The 18,350-nt window shown below is 47.6% G+C and overlaps 2 protein-coding genes across 2 annotated transcripts; both read left to right on the top strand.

The window, feature by feature from the left end:
- The first annotated feature begins 5,875 nt into the window (after positions 1-5,875).
- Positions 5,876-7,135, top strand: LOC127348983 (uncharacterized). Its single transcript, XM_051374821.1, has 2 exons — positions 5,876-6,802; positions 6,903-7,135. Exon 1 carries the CDS (start codon positions 5,880-5,882, stop codon positions 6,786-6,788), a length of 909 nt encoding a protein of 302 aa, XP_051230781.1. The 5' UTR covers positions 5,876-5,879; the 3' UTR covers positions 6,789-6,802; positions 6,903-7,135.
- Positions 7,136-12,236: 5,101 nt separating this feature from the next.
- LOC127295791 (uncharacterized) lies at positions 12,237-14,404 on the top strand. The gene is made up of 2 exons (XM_051325790.2): positions 12,237-13,415; positions 13,925-14,404. Exon 1 carries the CDS (start codon positions 12,570-12,572, stop codon positions 13,410-13,412), a length of 843 nt encoding a protein of 280 aa, XP_051181750.1. The 5' UTR covers positions 12,237-12,569; the 3' UTR covers positions 13,413-13,415; positions 13,925-14,404.
- The last annotated feature ends 3,946 nt before the right edge of the window (positions 14,405-18,350 follow it).

Here is an 18,350-nt window from a genome sequence, read left to right as displayed (position 1 = left end):
TAATACGAAACCTTGTGCTGGACAACCACACGGCGGAGTTGGGGACACAAGGCAAGAACTTTATTTTGTAGGTTGCTAGAAGAGGAGAGAAAGAAGACAATTTATAAGCTAATTTTCTGAGATTTCGATATAAACTCTCGAGTCACCCTTGTGGGGGAAATACGCTTGCTACAATACTATGCACTTGGAGTCCCAACTAACTGGTACACACAGATTGTTGCCATCAAGAACAATTTTCTGCCACCGTTGCTGAGAAATTGCAAGAAGCTACATCATAGTGGTTGCTGCGTGGTGAAGCACAAGTCAACTTCCACTGAAACTCCTAGAACAATGTTCTATTGCCGTGAAGTGCAAGAAGGACATCACAACAACATCTTCAGCAGCACCAACTTTGCGCAAACACCCAAGTTTGGGGAGGTTGCACCACTATGAGCTTTTCTTTCTCCTTTAGATTTTCAAAGTAATTTTCTTTATCTTGTTTTTAGTCTTTTTAGTTTCTCTTTAAAACACAAAAATACATAACAATTAGTATCAACCAATTGCTTGCAAACATGGGAGAAAGAGGTATAAAACTTTGTGACTACACAAACACTCCTAATGATCAATTCATTTACAACACATGAAATAACTGCTGAAAGCTTGAAGTAAGTCCTGGTCTTTTAAATCTCATACCTAAAGAGAAATTTGGATGAAGTACTAGTGAGGATGCTTCTATGCACTTGCATCATTTCTGTGAAATTTGTGACATACAAAAAATTTAAAATGTGAAAAACAACATTGTCAAAGTTAAACTATTCCCATTTTCACTTAAAGGCAAAGCTAAAGAATGGCTATTATCATTACCTACTGCAAGCATAAACTCTTGGGATAACCTGAAAGAAGCCTTTATAAATAAATATTACCCACCTTTTAAAGTCCTACAAAACAGAAATAGTATCCTATCATTTAGGCAAAATGACAATGAACATGTAGCAACTGTCTGGGAAAGAATTAAAAACATGCTTAGAACTTGCCCATCACAAGAAGTAAATGAATGGACAATCCTACACTCTTTATACAATGGGTTAAATTATATGTCAAGAAGCTTGATAGGTTCTGCTACGGTAGGTGCTTTTATGAGTAAAAGTGTGCATGAAGCTAAAATCATCCTAGAAACATGCTACATAACCATAGTCAATGGCATACTGAAAAAGCACCAAATTAACCCATCTAGAAAAATAAACTCCATTGAAGAAGTAGATCCTTTATCAAATAAAATAGATGCCATATTAGCCTACGTATAAAAGCAAAACATTGAAAATATTCCCCTACAAGAACTAGTTGGAAACACCAATGAGAATATAGATGTCAACTACATATGAAATATTGGTAATAATGGATATATGAACAACTACAATAACTCATATAGCAGGCCACCTTATGCTCAAAACAACTATAGCAACCATCCTTTCATTCCATATCTTAATGCCAATGAAAACAAATGGAAGCCTACCACTATCCCACAAATTGATGAGCCTCTAAAAAACAACAAGAACCAACAAAAAACCTTGCTGAACAAGTAGCAAACCATGCTACTATGATAGAAGAATTACATCAGTAACTTTCATCCATAAGTTCTGATATTAAAGGATTACAACACCAAGCGGCTGACCTAGATAATACTCTATCAATATTAACAACATATCCAATAATTGGATTTCCAAAGGTAGGTTGTGATCGATAATTAACAAAGTCCAGCAAGATTTATCTGCCCCTACTTCTACCTCGGAAAACTAAAAAATTTCCCCACATTTGTTGTAGATACAATGGCGTGCTGACGTCTGTGAAGGGATTACATATAATGCAGTAAAGAAAAATAAACCTGAAGACTATGAGTATGTAAATCCATTGGTTCCATTGTTCTTTCTCTTCCTTGAAACAAGGCAAGTCACAAGTTGCTGACTAATGCACCTATAATGTTAGCAACCCCATATCAGTAAAATAGATCATACCATGCCAAGCTTACACATTTGTGAAGTGCACACTAGTAATATAACTGGTGAACTACACAAAGTATACCTTTGCTTAGCTAATCAAGACTTCAATAAGCTCAGTGATTTGTAGTAACAGCCTGACCAACTCCAAGCTACAAATTGTTCTTTTAATCATGCAATCTAGGTTTCGAGAATCACACTTTACTTGTCGATTGCATTATACAGTATTTAGCCTGCAATATTGCACTTTAGTCTCTTAGATGCTACAGTGAAATGATTCATTTGTGGAATGGCTTACTATGGTATATGGACACGACATGTTTCAGCCTATACAATCAGCAGTCCAAAAGTCTCAACACATCCCGTGTCTCGGAAACTCTATCTGATATCTTACAATTTCTGATTTTCTTGAAAATTTATGGACCTGTATGTTAGATCACGTCGCAAAGACAAGCTGAGGTATCCTTATCCTAGGGGAGAATCCTAGCTACCTGTCATTCAAAGGTTAATCCTGGTTGCTTAATAATATCACGTGCCTCTTTAGATAATATTACTAGTGTCTCTCTTAATCCTGGCAATGTTCTCTATTCAGATTAGAACCAGTAATAATTGAGTTTGAGAGGCAGCGTTCGCCAGTGGTAGTCATAGCTCACCAGGTAAGCAAGTCCAGTCTTTTCTGCTTTCTAAACGTTTTGTGCTCCAGTATTAAGGGTGCATGAGGGAAACTCTTGCAGGCTGTGTTAAGATCACTATATGCGTATTTTGCAGACAAACCACTGGAGGAAGTACCTAAGATTGAAGTAAGCAACACGTGTGGTGTATCTTATGATATCATTGTTGCATTTGTTCATTCTGACTGAAATCATTTGTTCCTGTAGATACCTCTTCATACAATTATCGAGATAAAGATCGGCGTCACTGGTGTTGAAGAGAAGAGATACATACTCATGGACGCAACAAGCTCCACCGCAGGGATCTAAGACGTTGTGCATGGAGTTTTTCTTCTCAAAGCAAACTGCACAAATTAATAAATCTTCCAATGACATTATTTTTCGTGTAGTTCGTGGATGATCCTCAGATGTATAACTCAATGAAAAGTGAAGCTTTATAGCGAAGTGAAGCTATAGTGTAGGCATTAGAGTGAACAATGACATAGGTCATTATTTTCAAACCAAGAAAGGTCTTAGACAAGGAGACCCTTTTTCTCCCATCCTCTCCAATATTGTCGTAGATATGCTAGCTATCCTAAACGCAAGGGCCAAAGAGGATGGCCAGGTTGCTGGGCTTATTCCTCATCTTGTTGATGGGGGGATATCAATTTTACAGTACGCGGGACCATCCTATTTATGGAACAAGCTTTTCAGAAAGCTCCAAATATGAAATTAGTTTTGCGCATTTTTGAGCAATTGTCCGTCCTAAAAATAAACTTTCATAAGAGTGAGATTTTTTTTGTTTTGGGGAGGCAAAACGGATGGAGAATGAGTATAAAACTTTATTTGGTTGTGACATAGGTTCATTACCTTTTAGATACCTTGGAATCCCAATACATTTTCACAAATTGAGAAATGGCGAACGGAAACCGGTGGAGGATTGTTTTGAGTCAAAATTAAGTAGTTGGATTGGCAAACTTTTATCATGTGGAGATAGACTTGTACTGATCAATTCAGTTTTAACTAGCCTACCTTTGTTCATGTTGTGTTTCCTCGAGATTCCGATATGAGTTTGGAAGAGATTAGATATTTATAGATCTCTTTTTTTGGCAAAGTGATGGGCATACGAAAAAATATAGGCTACCTAATTGGAGTGTAATATGTAGACCCAAGGATCTGGGGGGGGGGGGGGTAGGGATTGAGGTTTTGGAACTCAAAAACAAGAATTTACTATGCAAGCGGCTTTACAAACTCCTAAATGAGGATGGTATGTGGCAAGAGATACCGCATAAAAAATATTTGCATTCTAAAACTTTATCTCAGGTTTCAGCTAAACCTAATGACTCACCGTTTTGGAAGGGTTTAATGAATGTAAAGGAGGATTGTCTATCAAGAGGTTTTTTCGTTGTGGGCAATGAGCTTAATACTAGATTTTAGGAGGATACTTGGTTAGGGGACAAGCCCCTTGCCGATGAATACCCGTCATTATACAATATTGTTAATCACAAGATCACCGTTGAAAATGTGTTAGGGTCACATCCTGTAAATATAGGTTTTAGACGGACTTTGAATGGGAACAAATAGGATAGATGGACACACCTGTACATAGACTTATTATAGTTCAGCTAACTGATAGTGAGGATTTTTTTCAAGTGAAATTTAACTACGTCTGGCGTTTTCTCGGTCAAATCTATGTATATTGATTTATTAAATGATGATATTGTTTTCCTTAAGAAATATATCTGGAAGATGAAAGTTCCACTAAAGATAAAGATCTTCATGCGGTTTCTTTATAAGAAAGTGATTCTTACAAAAGATAACCTGGCTAAACGTTATTGGCATGGTTGTGCTAAATGTTATTTTTGTGATCAAGATGAGACAATACAACACCTTTTTATTTCGTGCCCTTTTTCTCAGATGATTTGGAGGATTTTTTATATGGCTTTTAACATATCCCTCCCTTGAATATTACAAATATATTTGGCAATTGGTTAAATGGTGTTGCAAAAAAAAAGACAAAGTCCATATTAGAGTTGGTGTGTGCGCTTTGGTTTGTGCTATATGGAATGTGCGCATTGATTGCATCTTTAACAGAAAAAAATTCATTATTTTTGCAGGTTATCTCTTTGGCTACTCATTGGATTCATATGTGGTCTTATCTCCAGCCAGAAGAGGAGCGTCATGCTATGGATACTGGGAGCAACCGACTGGCAACGATAGCATGGGATTTTTACAGCCGGTGCGGTAGGCGTGTTGATGGTCGTTTGACATGTTGATGCAAATGCGCTTCATGTTACATCTTTTTAGATGGCTTATTTTTGTTGAGACGTTAAGTGGTCCATGAATTATAATAAGTATTGATGATACTGGTTGTAAGATTGTTTTGATTCTAATAAAAGCGGCCGTATGCATCGCTTGATGCAGAGGCTGGGGATATACCCCAATTCGAAAGAAAGAAAAAGGTTTAGCTCATAGATGACGATTGAACTTTTCAAATTTTGGCTGGCCATGTAAAAGATTCGCTCATTGCAATCCAAATGGATTCAGTATTTTTCAGTTATGGATTCTGTTTTGTTCAAGATTTGCATGTAGTTTATTCGCAAAAAAAAAAAGATTTGCATGTAGCACCTCAGACTCAGATGGTCAGATTCAGTCTGTAACGACAAATGAGCATTCCTTTAAAATAATCTTACATGGAATGGATCATATGCATGAGAAGGTTGTGAGGTTTTTTTGTTTTGTTTTTTGAACAATGCTTGTGAGGTTGGCACCTATTGAGAGCATGACAATAAATCTTGGTTCATGTGTTGATCAATGGGAAAGTTGTGTTATCAGAGTTAACACATTTACCGCTGAACATCGGAAAGTCAGTGTAAGTGTGATACACTTAATTATCTCTATATTGGTTGAGAAAGACGGCATGAGGGGCCTGTGCACTATTGTAGGTTATACCCTAACTCTAGACTGTAGTGTATGATCTTGTTACTTCTGTAAGATTACATCATGTGGTATACTGCTACCTTCCATGGTACTAGCAAATTTGTTTGTTTTCTGTCGACTGGTTCTTCTAGGAGCAGTTCATTTCAGATACCATCCGTATGCTAGCCTTTCTCCACTGAACGCCCGGCAGCCAGAACTAGAATAATCGTAGATGATTTTAAAAAAAAATATTCTGTTCAGTCTGTAGTTGAGTGACTAGCTAGCTGGGTTCGGTAAGTACGTATACTTCCATTATAAGAGCAGCGCGCCGTGCTTCATGGCACTCCACTCCACATTCCACAGTACAAACTCAAAGTGCAACCACCTTTTACTAAACACAACGCAAAGCAGCAGCCTCTCAATCGGCTCACTTGTTCAGTCCAGCCCCGGCCCGCACCGTTTGTCGACCATGTCCAGCAGCAAACCGGCCGGCCAGGGGGGCGACGAGTACTGGAGCGACGGCGAGACGTCGGCTCTGGTTGAGGCGTGGGGCCAGCTGTACCTCGGCCGCAACCGAGGCCCCGTCCGTGACGCGGGGTGGCGGCAGATGTGCAGCGCCGTCAACGCCCACCGCGCAGCCGCCGGACACCGCTTCGACCGCAGCATCGCTCAGTGCCAGTGGCGCATGTACTTCCTCAAGTCGCGGTACAACGAGGAGCTCGCCAAGGCGCAGCCAACGCCGGGGTGGCGCCACTTTGCCCAGCTTCGAACCTTCCTGGCAGGCCCCGACGACGGCCCGGCTCCCGGTTCCGCCGCCAAGATGCCGGCGGCTTCCGTCGTCAAGGAGGAGGTGGAAGAAAAGGAGGAGCCGATGGTGGACGTGGAGGAGGTGGAAGAAAAGGAGGAGGAGGCGAGTGGCGGTGCGAGTGGGTCGGTCGGGAGGAAGACGGTCCCGGCAAAGCGCCACTTCTCCAGCCTCCAGGACATCCTTGATCGATCGGGCGTCCCACCTCTCGGCTTCCCGGTCAAGATGCGGGCGACTGCAAAGAAGGAGGAGGAGGAGGAGGAGGGGGTTGGGGGAGGAGAGGGGCCAGCGAAGGTGATGATGAAGCTGGCGGACGTGTACGAGCGCGTGGAGATGGAGAGGCTCAACATCGAGAAGGCGAAGATGGAGATGGAGTGGGAGGAGAGAGCTGCGAAGGTGGAGGCCGAGAATCTGGGACTGGGAGAGATCCACGACAGCTAACCAACCAACTCATGGTAAGAACAATATCGCTGCGAGCTACGGAGTAGATGTGTTTACTTGCGTGTTAATTTTTTTTTCTTCTGAAGATTGATTTCGTTCCTATGTATTTTGCAGGCAAACTGGCGACGGGATTTAATCTACCGAGAAGATGGGAGAACAGAAAACGTTCTGGTGTATGAAGGGCAGCGCTAGTTGATTACGTTTAGTTTACTGCTAGCTAGAGTAGTGTTGAATCTTAGTACGAGTTGTTTTAATTACGTTTAGTTTTACTGCTGCTGATAGACAGTGCGATGTACCGCATATGTACCTGGTACTCTAGTTGATCAGCTAATAAACTTTTAAGCTAACCCGTAACTTTTAGAGGTTATGATCAATCTGTGTTTCTTCTGTAGTAAGATCATCATCATCTGAGCCGGACGTGAGCAACCATGGTGAACTGCTAAGTAGCATCCTGTCGTTCTCCAGCACTCAGCAGTGACAGAGTGAAAAACGTAATAAAACATACATCACCACAACGAGTTGGCAAACAGATAAACAGAAGGGAGTGACCGGCCGGCGGGAGCAATAAGCACCTTGCTTAACGAAAGGATTAGTAAAATACACCATTGTAAACTCGTGATGGTGAAGTAAAAGTCAACCATTTTGGTTCAAAAGCACCTGGCGAAATGCGAGATTTTCTGAGTTATTTGTGCGGAAAATAATAGTTTGCATCTCTAGCCACGTCTACATGGGTCATTTTTTTCGAGGAAATTGCACAAACGAGTAACTCTTCGGGAGAAAGTTACGCAAACCCGTGACTCTAATTTGTTTTTGCACAAACCAGTGATCTTATCTGCTAGTGGACCCAAGTTAGGGGGTGACGCAGCGCCAATAGCGGCAACGGCTAACCAACAAGGTACACCATCTATGAATAATATGGTAAATTAGAATAAGATTTCAATAGATGGCATAACCAAATGTCACTCACATAACCATATGAATTTCATCCAATTTACGTACATGGCATGGTAGTAATTGCAATCATCAAGTAATGAGTCTATTGGCACACACAAGCATCATTCAGGACAATTTGGAAAGGGCACACAAAACTAAAAAATTTAATGTCAATTAGATCTTACATTGATGGTCTACAAATGAATAAATATACAGAGACTATGATAGTATTGTTCTCCGTACAACCTCCATTACAAAGGGCATTACAACCACCATTATTCTTATTTCCTAGAAAATATGGAAGGAAATGGATACCAAGGTCTTCAACAAATAAAAACCTCAATATACTTCGTACTCATCCCAAAAACCCAAGATGAAGGATGCATTTGGATTTAGGAGGAAGCTACGAATCTAGTGCAAATTGCCGGTTAATGTAGCTATTCCTTTTTAAAATCTTTTGATTTAGGCTGGGATACGTTTTCCCCTTCTTTATTATTAATATAAAAGGATAATTTTTCCTCGCTTCGTCAACATGGACAATGTTACGAGATTACAACTTTAAAAGGCACTAAATTAGAAAAAAAATCACGTGAACTATATAAACTAAAAAAAAAATCTCCGCTGCTTGACGACCGAAACTAGGATGAGCTACCGGGACGAGTCCAACGTCAAGTCTTTCGTATTCTACTCCCTAAAGTACATAAATAAAAGGAATAAGAAAATAACAACTTTCTCTATAAAACATTAACAATTGAACAAAAAGAAGTATACAACCCATAGTTAACCATTGTGCACTTCACATAGAGAGAGCATATTATGGATACTATATCACTTTGCACCTCAGAAACTCTAGTATATGCTCTAAATGATTATCCACGCTCAACTTATAGAGAAACCACAAGTAGGACGTGCTCAAGAAATCATTAGTCAACTTAACATGAAATAATACATGCAACTAATCAAACTAAAAAAATCACTTACCCACAAAAAATCACATATATACATGATTATAACTAAAAAAAATTAAACCCAACAATGACGATCATCTACATGTTTAAATAAATTTACAAAAGCACATGTATTAAGTCTAGAACTAAATCATTCTCTATATCAATTATACAAGACCATTTAACAAGACTAAACCACATCATCACATTGAATCATGAGGTAGTGGATAATACTTTATAAATAACTTTAATTAAACCATAGTACTGTGTTAAATCATGTTGGCAATGAAGGTTCTAATCTCATAGGATTTAAACTACAGATTAACTAGTCCTAATGATGTAAAAAAAGCTAGTTAAGGTCAAATCACGTGAGCACCGGAAGTATTTAGAACGTTTAAGGTAAACCATGGTATTATATAAATACTTTGCTACAAATGGAGCCTTAGCAGTTTAATCCTAGATGAATCCTAGATTAACCTTAGATTAAGCATATCAATCCTCAAATTAACCCAAGTTGAATCAAAGCTTAAAATGGTAAAAACTTTCTCGTTTTCTGTTACTTGGAGATCAAATAAGCAAGGGATGCTTGGAGCCAATGCTAGAGTCATCGTTGTCATCAAAAGTGGAATCGTAGACCTCTCGCCCCACTATCGTCTTCCACCTTTGGGACGTCGTATCGGCCAAGGAGAAGGCGATGACAGTGTTCACTGCGCTTCCACAAACACTCGTGATGTGGCGGAGGCTTGGGCATCGAACAAGGATGATGTGATGTTTTGAGTTCTCCTCTTGCTCCCCACCACCCCTATGGCGGCCTCATCTCCCGCTGACGCCAAGGAGGCAGTAATGGAATCCTTCTCCTACTCTACATCCTGTCCATCCTCCTCGGTGTCGACCACCTCGGGATAAAAAAGCGAGGGATCAAGAGGGAGTGGCGATTGGTGGCTATAGTTTAGGAGAGGGAGTAGGTAGTGCTCGTGTGTACAAGGAAAATAGGATTTTGGGCCACCCATGTTGGACATGGGTAGAGCAAATTGTCGGTTTTCTATGTGGCTCACAACGGGCACGGGCTAGCTGAAATATTCTTGGCTGGTTTGGCTTACCCATATCGGTAATGGTTGTCTATCAATCTCCATTCCCCATGTAGCCTACTCCGTTGTATTCCATTTTTGGCGTCCCTCACTCACTTTCCTTTTTTCCACCGTGTATGGTATGGGACCCACGTTTGATGTATTTATGTTTTTTTTGTAGATCGCTCGAGCATCCTCAAGACGGGAACCAGAAAGGAGAAATCGGTAGAAGAAGACGTTTGTTGAAAACTAGCTTATAATATTTGGTAGCTTGGATTCATGAGAAGAAAACCAACAAGCTTAATTATCGATAATGTGCTAGAGAAAATTATTCCATGCATCACTGCATCAGCTGCCACGTCAACCTTGTGGATGAAAGTAAGATTTTGTATGACCTAATTGCACCAAAGAACAAGGAATGAGCATCCTCTCGTACCAATGCAAGAATGACTACAAGAGGTGAGGAGAACCAAATTTGGCACCGACAGAGGTTTCCCCTAAGCATTCTTGAGGAACCCCTTAACTCACCCATAGTGGATCATCTATGTTGTTGGTAAGCTACATTTTCAGGAAGTTTAAAGAGGGACCATATTGATTGGCTCTTCACGGACCATTTGGTCTTCCTTTATTCATATTCTTCTCTACCAAAACAACCAACTTCAGCGCTATTTTCGATGTCCCATGCAATATTCGCCATGAGAGGGACGAGGGGGGGGGGGGGGGGGGGAGGGATTGGAATTCACTAACACCCAATGCTCCGGGAGTAGGGTACCATGATCGATGAACCAATGCGTCACCTCACTACATGCGACAATGGATGTAGGAGGTGGTACCGTAGTGGGAGAAGTTGTTATGTTAGCGGTCAAGTGAGAAGGGACCGACGAGGCAGGTCGATGGCTGTGGATCGGGAGGGTGGACAAGAGGAGGTTGTAGCCGTGGAGTGAGAGGTGTGCGGGAGGAGGTTGCAGGATGGCTATATATATTCATGGTCTTCCATATCAACTAGATCTCGACCAACCAGTCGCTCCTCCTTTATCCACCGAAATTAGTGATCTTTGATTGATGGTGCTTGCAATTTTCGCCCACGAGAGGGACAACATGGAGGTTTGAAATTTGAGGGACAACATGGAGGTTTGAAATTTACTAGCATCGATTGTGTAATACACATGTCCTGAACTTAGAGGGGTTGCCTGATTATGTGTGCCAACGCCTCATCGCTGCAGACGATGGTGGATGGCGGCGGCAGCGCCGGAGCGGGAGAAGTTGGCTACGTCGACAGTGACTCCGAGAGAGAGAAGGGGCTGGCAAGGTTAGAGGACATGAGGCCAACAGGTGGTGTGAGAGAGGTGGCAAGGGATCAGGATGACCATACTGAGAGCATCTCTAACAGAGCCTGTAAATCCCACCGGAACTAAAAATTTCCAGCGGATTTACGGGTTCGGGCCGAACGCGCGCACAACAGAGCCCGAAACCATGGGCCGGACCAAAAACGAAGTTCAGGGGCCCGAGAAATCGAGCGGACGCCCCGTACTAAAAGGGTTCGCGGAGGGGAGTTCGGTTCGCAAACCCTACTCCCCTTCGCCGTTGCCACCGCTCCGCCGCCTCGCTCCGCCAGCTCCGACGAGCAATTGCCGTCTCCCCTCCGCCGCATCGCTGCTCGTAGAGGTCTGCATGGCAAGCCGCGGTAGCTCCGCTAGGGGAGGAGGAAGCTTGGGCGGCGGGGACTCGCCTCCGCGCCCACCCGTATTCCGCACGGAGGAGGAGCGGCGGAAATGGGTCCGCTCGGAGGGCACGCGCATGCGCAGCGCCCGCCTGTGGACCAACTGGGGGCTCACGCCCCCGGGGAAGCTCGCCAAGTATGCGCTCGGCGGCGAGGGGTCCTCCTCCGGCGGTTCGCGCCGCCCCCTTTGTCCGAGGAGGAGGAGGAGGAGGAGGAGGAGACTGATGTCGTCGCGCAGCCAGCGAGGACGGTCCTATCCGCCGAGGACTACGTCCACGACGAGGAGGAGGAGGCGGCGTTCGTCGCTCAGGTGGCGGCTGTGTCCTCCGCGGAGGCCCGAGCCCGCTGGCGCCGCGAGGAGGCCGACACCGTCTGGCAAGTCCGGGAATACGAGGCGGCGCGCCGAGAAGAACGCATCCGCCCGTGTGAAGCTGGAGATCGTCGAGCTTGACGCGGAGTAGGAGCTCCACGCGTGCGCCGCCTCGCCTTCCACCGCCACCACCTCCGCCGCTGCGCATAGAGGCCGCCGGGGCCTAATTTTGGGCAAAATTAGCTCGTGTCACTGCGGACAGTACTTAATTTAGCTGATTAGTTCGTATTATGTAAACTTTTGTGCTCAATCGGAGCTAGAACTATCATCTATACGTGTTTATCAATAAATTCTCCCGTGAGAATTTTAATTTCGTGTAAAATTTTACGGTTTCTGTTCTACGCCACTGCCAAAATCGAACGAATTCACGCTGAAACCCGTAGCATTGGCCAAGCGCTGGCTGAACATCCCACAATGTGACATTGATCCCATCCATCGCGCGGCACACAAGGGTGGCGCCGCTCAGTCGCTCACGCCCCTCCAACCCTTTTCACCGCCGCTCCTCTTTTGAAATCAACAATCCAGAGGCCGGCTGATCCAACCCAACACCACCAACAAACCATCTTCCGTGCGACGCACCGCAGGACATCGCCGACGCACGGCACCACCGCAGTATATAAGCGCGACGCAACCCACGGCACAGGGGCTTCCGGTTCCGGGGGTTCCAAGACCAGCAACCAAGGAAGAGGGGAAGCAAATCGATCAGACGGCACCAGCACGCCGCGCCTCCGCCCGCGCGCGCCCATGTCCTCCCCCGCCACCCGCCGCCGCCGCCCTCCGCCGCCGCCGCCGGCGTGGACGCCGGAGCCCTGGAGCGACGGCGAGACGTCCGCGCTGCTCGAGGCGTGGGGCCCGCGCCACCTCCGCGCCGGCGGCGGGCCGCTCCTCACCGCCGACTGGCGCGCCTGCGCCGCCGCCGTCGCCGCCCGCCGCGCCGCGGGGGGCCGCGCGCCGCGCACCGTCGACCAGTGCAAGAACCGCATGGACTACCTCAAGAAGCGCCTCAAGGCCCTGCGCCTCGGGCCCTCGCCGCCGCCGCCGCTCTCCGGCTACCTCCGCCGCCTGCGCAAGCTCCTCCGCCAGGCCCCCTCCGTCCCCTTCGGCGTCTCGCACCGCCGCCACGCCCCCTCCGTCCCCTTCGGCGTCCCGCACCGCCGCCAGCCCGCCAACCCCAAGCCCAAGCCGGAGGACGACGACGACTACGACTACGACGACGACGACCCCGTCCGCGGGGCTCCCCTGCACCGCGACCTGCCGCCGGTGCCGAAGCGGCGGAGGACGGCGGTGGCGCTGTCGCCGGTGAGCCCCTCCGTGGCGCACTCCCACGGCAACGCAGCCGCGGGCTGCACGGAGGTGGCGGCCGCCCTGGACAGGCTGGCGGGCACGTACGAGCGGGTCGAGGCCGCCAAGCAGAGGGAGGCGGCGCGGCTGGAGGAGCGGCGCCTGGAGACCATCCGCGACCTCGAGATCGAGCGCTTGCGGGTCCTCGTCGACGTCGCCGTCCCCGCCCCCGCAGATGCGGAAACCCCGTCCGCCGCTCCCGCTCCAGCTCCCGCTCCCGCCGCCGCCTCGCCGGCGGCGGCCTAGTTGGTGAGTTTTCTCTTCTGTTGCCTGAGCCTCGCCCATGTGCGAGCGTGTCACGGCCTGCTTATACTACCACCATTGTCGTCCATGGTTAATGATTGCTGTTTCCTGTTCGAGTTTGGACGCAAATCTGCACCTACCGGGAGCACTAGCTTATGCATATGATGATCATGCTAATTGGGTCATTAGTTTCGGTGAGACATTCATTATTGCTGGAAAGGACTCTGCCTCAAACTAGTTTTCAGATACATACTTTCGTTCGTTTGTAGGATGTGACGCCATTAGTTCCAATGAAAATATAGTGCAAGGTTGCTTTGTGCTGAACAACAGTTGCAACCTCAGAGAGATGTGCATTAGACACTGTTAACAAGTAGTAGTAGCAGTAATAATTTGTTCATCATGTGCATTCGTATGCTATTCGTCAGTTCATACACTGCTCTGCTGTTCATCATGTGCACGCGTATGCTATTCGTCAGTTCTTACTGACATTTTGTCCGTCTTGTGTTTCTCGACAGAAGAAGAACTAGGACAATAGGCAGGCCACGGTGGCCATCAAGATTATTCCAGACCATCTTTCCAGGAGATCATTGCAGTGTGGACAAGACAATAGACGATGTCAGGCTCTTAACAAAAGTTACTACGGAGTACATGGGTTTAGGTTACAGGAAAAGCTTAGCCAGATATAGGGATACTAGCACTCACATGATGAGTTCTTTTTAGTTCAATGATTGCAGGATGATTTGCATTACAGCAGTGCAAATCGCCTGGACGTAGCATCGTTTTGTTTTTGCGACTCAGACAAGTCTTGTTCGTAAGTGGTAGCTACTGCTGTTTATACCCTTTTGTTTCCAGCTTTACAAATCGTTCAGCTGTGAGACGTAGTCGGTAAATATGATACTAGTATTTCGGATAACTTTGTGCAGTTCTTACGTTGGTGCTGTTGCTATATATAGTTGCCTGCTGCTAGAAACATGATCTGGAAGAGAGTATGGTAATATTGTGCAGCTTTGCGTGTGTGTGCGCCTTTTCTTGCACTTCTGCTCCGGTGCTCCTCCCCTGGAATTTTTTTGGCGCGTCAAACACAACAACGGTGGAGATTTTCCCATACATGTTCGTAAGCGGGACACGATCGTAATTTCATTGTATGTCCACCGTCCGTACAACCCTATATAGACATGTATGGCACGTGTTGTGTTGTACCTCGTTTTTGTACGTATCTACGGTCACGTGCGTGTGCCGAAATATAAAAGTCGTATAAAGATCTTGCTCACGTGACCTTTTTTTTTCTTACGCGATATACACATATTGTATCAATACAGATGAGTATACATGGACTGAATATGAGTTTCGGCGGATCCAACACATGGAAAAATAACTAACTATGACCCTCCAACTTCATTTAGGGGGGAGCACCGGAGCAGCCCTCCTTTTCTTGCTCATTGCTGTATTGACGAAAACTTGACTGGCAAACAAACAGTACTCGTCTCTCTTAACCAGGAAAGGTAAAACATTGTGGTGAACTAGCCTGCGATGATTGTCTTCCAACCAGATGTTCCAGCTCAAATTTAGGGATTCACTAGATGGGGAAATGTGCGGTATTTTTCTCTAGTTGTTTTGTTTTCCTCTTTTGTAATTCAACTTAGCGATGAAGGAAGGTGGGAAAATGCAGGGCTTGTTCGGCGATGGATCTAGGAGTGGCCTAAAAAAGAGTCTAAAATGTGAGCATTAAAAATCCGGAAGAGGGGATAACTGTTTTAACGAATAGTACATGAAATGCCCTCCGTTTCATAATTATTCTCATGATTCTAGTTCAGATTACAAACTCGAAACACCGCTGAGATGGCGCAGCAACAGTTGTGGCCGGCCGGCATGGGTGGGCCTCCTCCTCCGAGCATGCGGGCTGGCAGTGGGGGCGCGCTGGTGGCTGATACTCCTCTCCTTCGACGGTGAGACCGGTGGTGACTCTCTCCTTCCTGCTGTGACGACTTAGGGTATCTCCAGCGCCGCGACGCATTTTAGCATCTAGAAATGTCCGCGCGTGTCCGTTTGCGTCGGTGGAAATGGTCGAAATCGACCGCGCGTCTGTTTGCGTCGGGGGATGGCTCCAGCAGCACGACGCATTTTTTGGCTGAAACATTTTTTTTAAACATGAAAACATAATTTGCATAGTTTAACACATGAAAAAAACCCTAAACGCGAGCGCCTACTGCTGCTCTTTGTCGCTGTCGATCACGATGAGCTCCGGTATCACCCACGGCTAGTTACCATCCGGGGGAGCGTACGCCGGGCGCGCCGGCGGTGCTGGAGGTGGAGGCGCCCAGGGCTGTGGCTGTGGCGGCGGTGGAGGCGCCCATGGATGCAACTGTGGCGGCGGTGGAGGCGCCCAGAGATGCGGCTGTGGCAGCGGTGGAGGCGCCCAGGGATGCGGCTTTGGAGGAGGAGCCCAGGGGTTGTACGGCGGCGGTTGTGGCGCGGCCGAGTCCTATAGCGCCAGTCGAAGCGCTTCATCCTCCGACAGGCCCGGTGGCGTAGCGGGGCAGCGGCGGCTGCACTGGTGCGTCGTTCTCGGAGACGAGGACGCCGAGCTTCGCCATCTCGTCATCCGTCATGTTCTCGGGGAAGTCAAATGTGCGGCCCTCCGCCATGGCCTGCTGCCATTCGTGGAAGACGGTCACGACGTAGTCATCGCTGTCATCCTTGACCTCCTCGTTATGGTACGCGAGCGCCTCGATGTAGTCATCGTCGTCGTAGTCGTCGTACTCGTCGTTGTCGTGGTCGTCATTGTCGTCGTTGTACTACGCGCGCGTCGGCGCCTGCTAACGACGCGTCGGCGCCAGCTGTCTTCGTGGACGAGTCGGCGGTGGACGGCCGAAGGGAAAATTCTTGTCGCCCATGAAGCCCGCCCTCCTCCTGCTATCTGTCTCGGTCGACAGATAGGTACGCCAAATTTCAGAGTCGATGGCGTATGCCGGATCGGCGCGGAGGTCCGGCGGCAGGTACCGCCTCCTTCGCCGAATCTCCGCGGTCCGATCAGGCTCGCGCGCAGGGACGGGAGGGATGGGCACCCGGCGGCATCTGAGCCGCCAGGCAGTTGCACGCCGGACCAGCGCTCGCACGGCATCCATTTCTCGTGCATCAACCTCCCCAGCGTGACGGGCAGCGGCACCCTCTGCGTCCCCTTATTGCTGCCGCTACCGGAGGCCTCGAAGTCGTTCTTCTTCCCCATGGCGCTGCGGCGGTGGTGGTGCGAGTGGAGGTGTGGGCGAAGAAGGAACGCGGCCGCTGGACTTTTAAGGGCGGCCGCACGCGGGATACGATGCCATTGAAGGCGGCGCAGAAGCCCAGCCGCCGCCCGCCAGTGCACGTGCAGAACAGGTAGCCGCGACATTGATGGCGAAGGCTGCGGCGCAGACGCGGAAGCGCTGACCGCCGAAGCGATGCCCTCGATGCAGACTCGTTGCCAAGCGGGCCCGGTGGAGACGCGAGCGGACAGTTTGCGCGTCCACGCAGCGTCCGCAGAGACGCAAACCTGCCGCAAAGGTTTGCGTCTCTGCGGACGGCCCGGTCACTTTGCGTCGCGCGGCTGGAGGTGGTGCCAGACGCATTTTCGGTCAAGGCGGACGCAAACGGTCGCTCAGCGTCCGTTTGCGTCGCGCCGCTGGAGATGCCCTTAAGCCAACATATTGTGTCCTTGCCCTCCATCTCCAGCTAGCCCTTTGAGCCAGTTTCAGAGACACACTATGGCCGGGTGAAAGCTTTTCTCGGTTGTTGCTGATGCTAGCCACGACAACACTTGCAGGTGCCGCTACCTCCTTGGGGACATGGCCATGGTCTAGACCATTTCTTCCTCTTCTGGATGCCGGGAGAAACCCTAGGTTTGGGTCGTGGTCTTCTTGAAGCATCATCAAGGCTACCCTGGAAGAGCCCGATTTTATGGAGATATGGTGGGGTGGCGATGTTGTCGGTGATGGACACTCCTTGGAACGTGAGCCTCAGGGGCCCAATGTACATCATGGCAGACACTTCTTAGTCGACATCTTTCTCAAGTCCAGCTAGATCCTGCCAACTACTCGTTGATCTCTTCTAGGCGTATGAGAGGAGGTATGTTGATCCGGACAACCTTGGAGTCGTGGTCAAGCTAGGGTGGAGTCTCGCTTTGATCATTACACGGTACGGTTGCTTAGCGCTCCGTCTCCTCACATTCGGTAGGAGTTTGGGAAAGACGATTTTTTGTTGTCTGGACATTGTAGAGGGTGTGTTGTAAGCCGATCGGCTTAGTGTGTGCATGTGCCTGGCGTTGTATCAGTCGTCATGGTATCTTCTTCTATGAAATCAATATGTCTTCCAGGGTTATCCTAAAAAAAGAGTTCCCATCGTAGACCTAAGATGCAAAAACATTGCATATGCACCCAAAAGACCGCTCACTTCCCCTCTCCACCGCTCTCCTTCTTCAAGTCCCTCTCTCTTTCGTCTCCTCCATATCTGGGCCGATAGTCCCCTCTCCGTCTCCTCTGTGGCGGTAACCGGCATTGAGATAGGGTGAGGGTCCCTCCTCTGTGTATTGCAGTAGAAGTAGTGTAGGTTTAGGCCAGGCCTATGTTGCCCTTGTGGTGTCTGGTGTGTTGCCAATGGGGATTTCATCGCTGGTGCATGTGAGTTGCTTCTGGTGGTGGGGTGTGGCGGCGTTGTGGCTGCTCGTGGTGCTTTGATATAGGGAGCCGAGGCGCTACTCAACATCCCCTACAATAAATTTTGGCTGGGGGTCTCCAGATCGACGTGGTTCGGTAGATTTGCTTGCTCTTTTAGGTCATCGTGGTGTTGGAGAAGAAGAGGAGCTTTGATCTTCAATCGTCCTTTGCCGATCTACGGAGCGGAACGATTTGGAGATGATGGTAGTATTCTGGAGTACATCCTCAGTGCCCTACGCTGGCCATGGGTGTG

This window comes from Lolium perenne, chromosome 4, assembly GCF_019359855.2.
Source record: "Lolium perenne isolate Kyuss_39 chromosome 4, Kyuss_2.0, whole genome shotgun sequence".
NCBI lineage: Eukaryota > Viridiplantae > Streptophyta > Magnoliopsida > Poales > Poaceae > Lolium > Lolium perenne.
The sequence above is the reverse complement of the archived record's forward strand: the minus strand, read 5'-3'. Positions and strand labels throughout refer to the sequence as shown.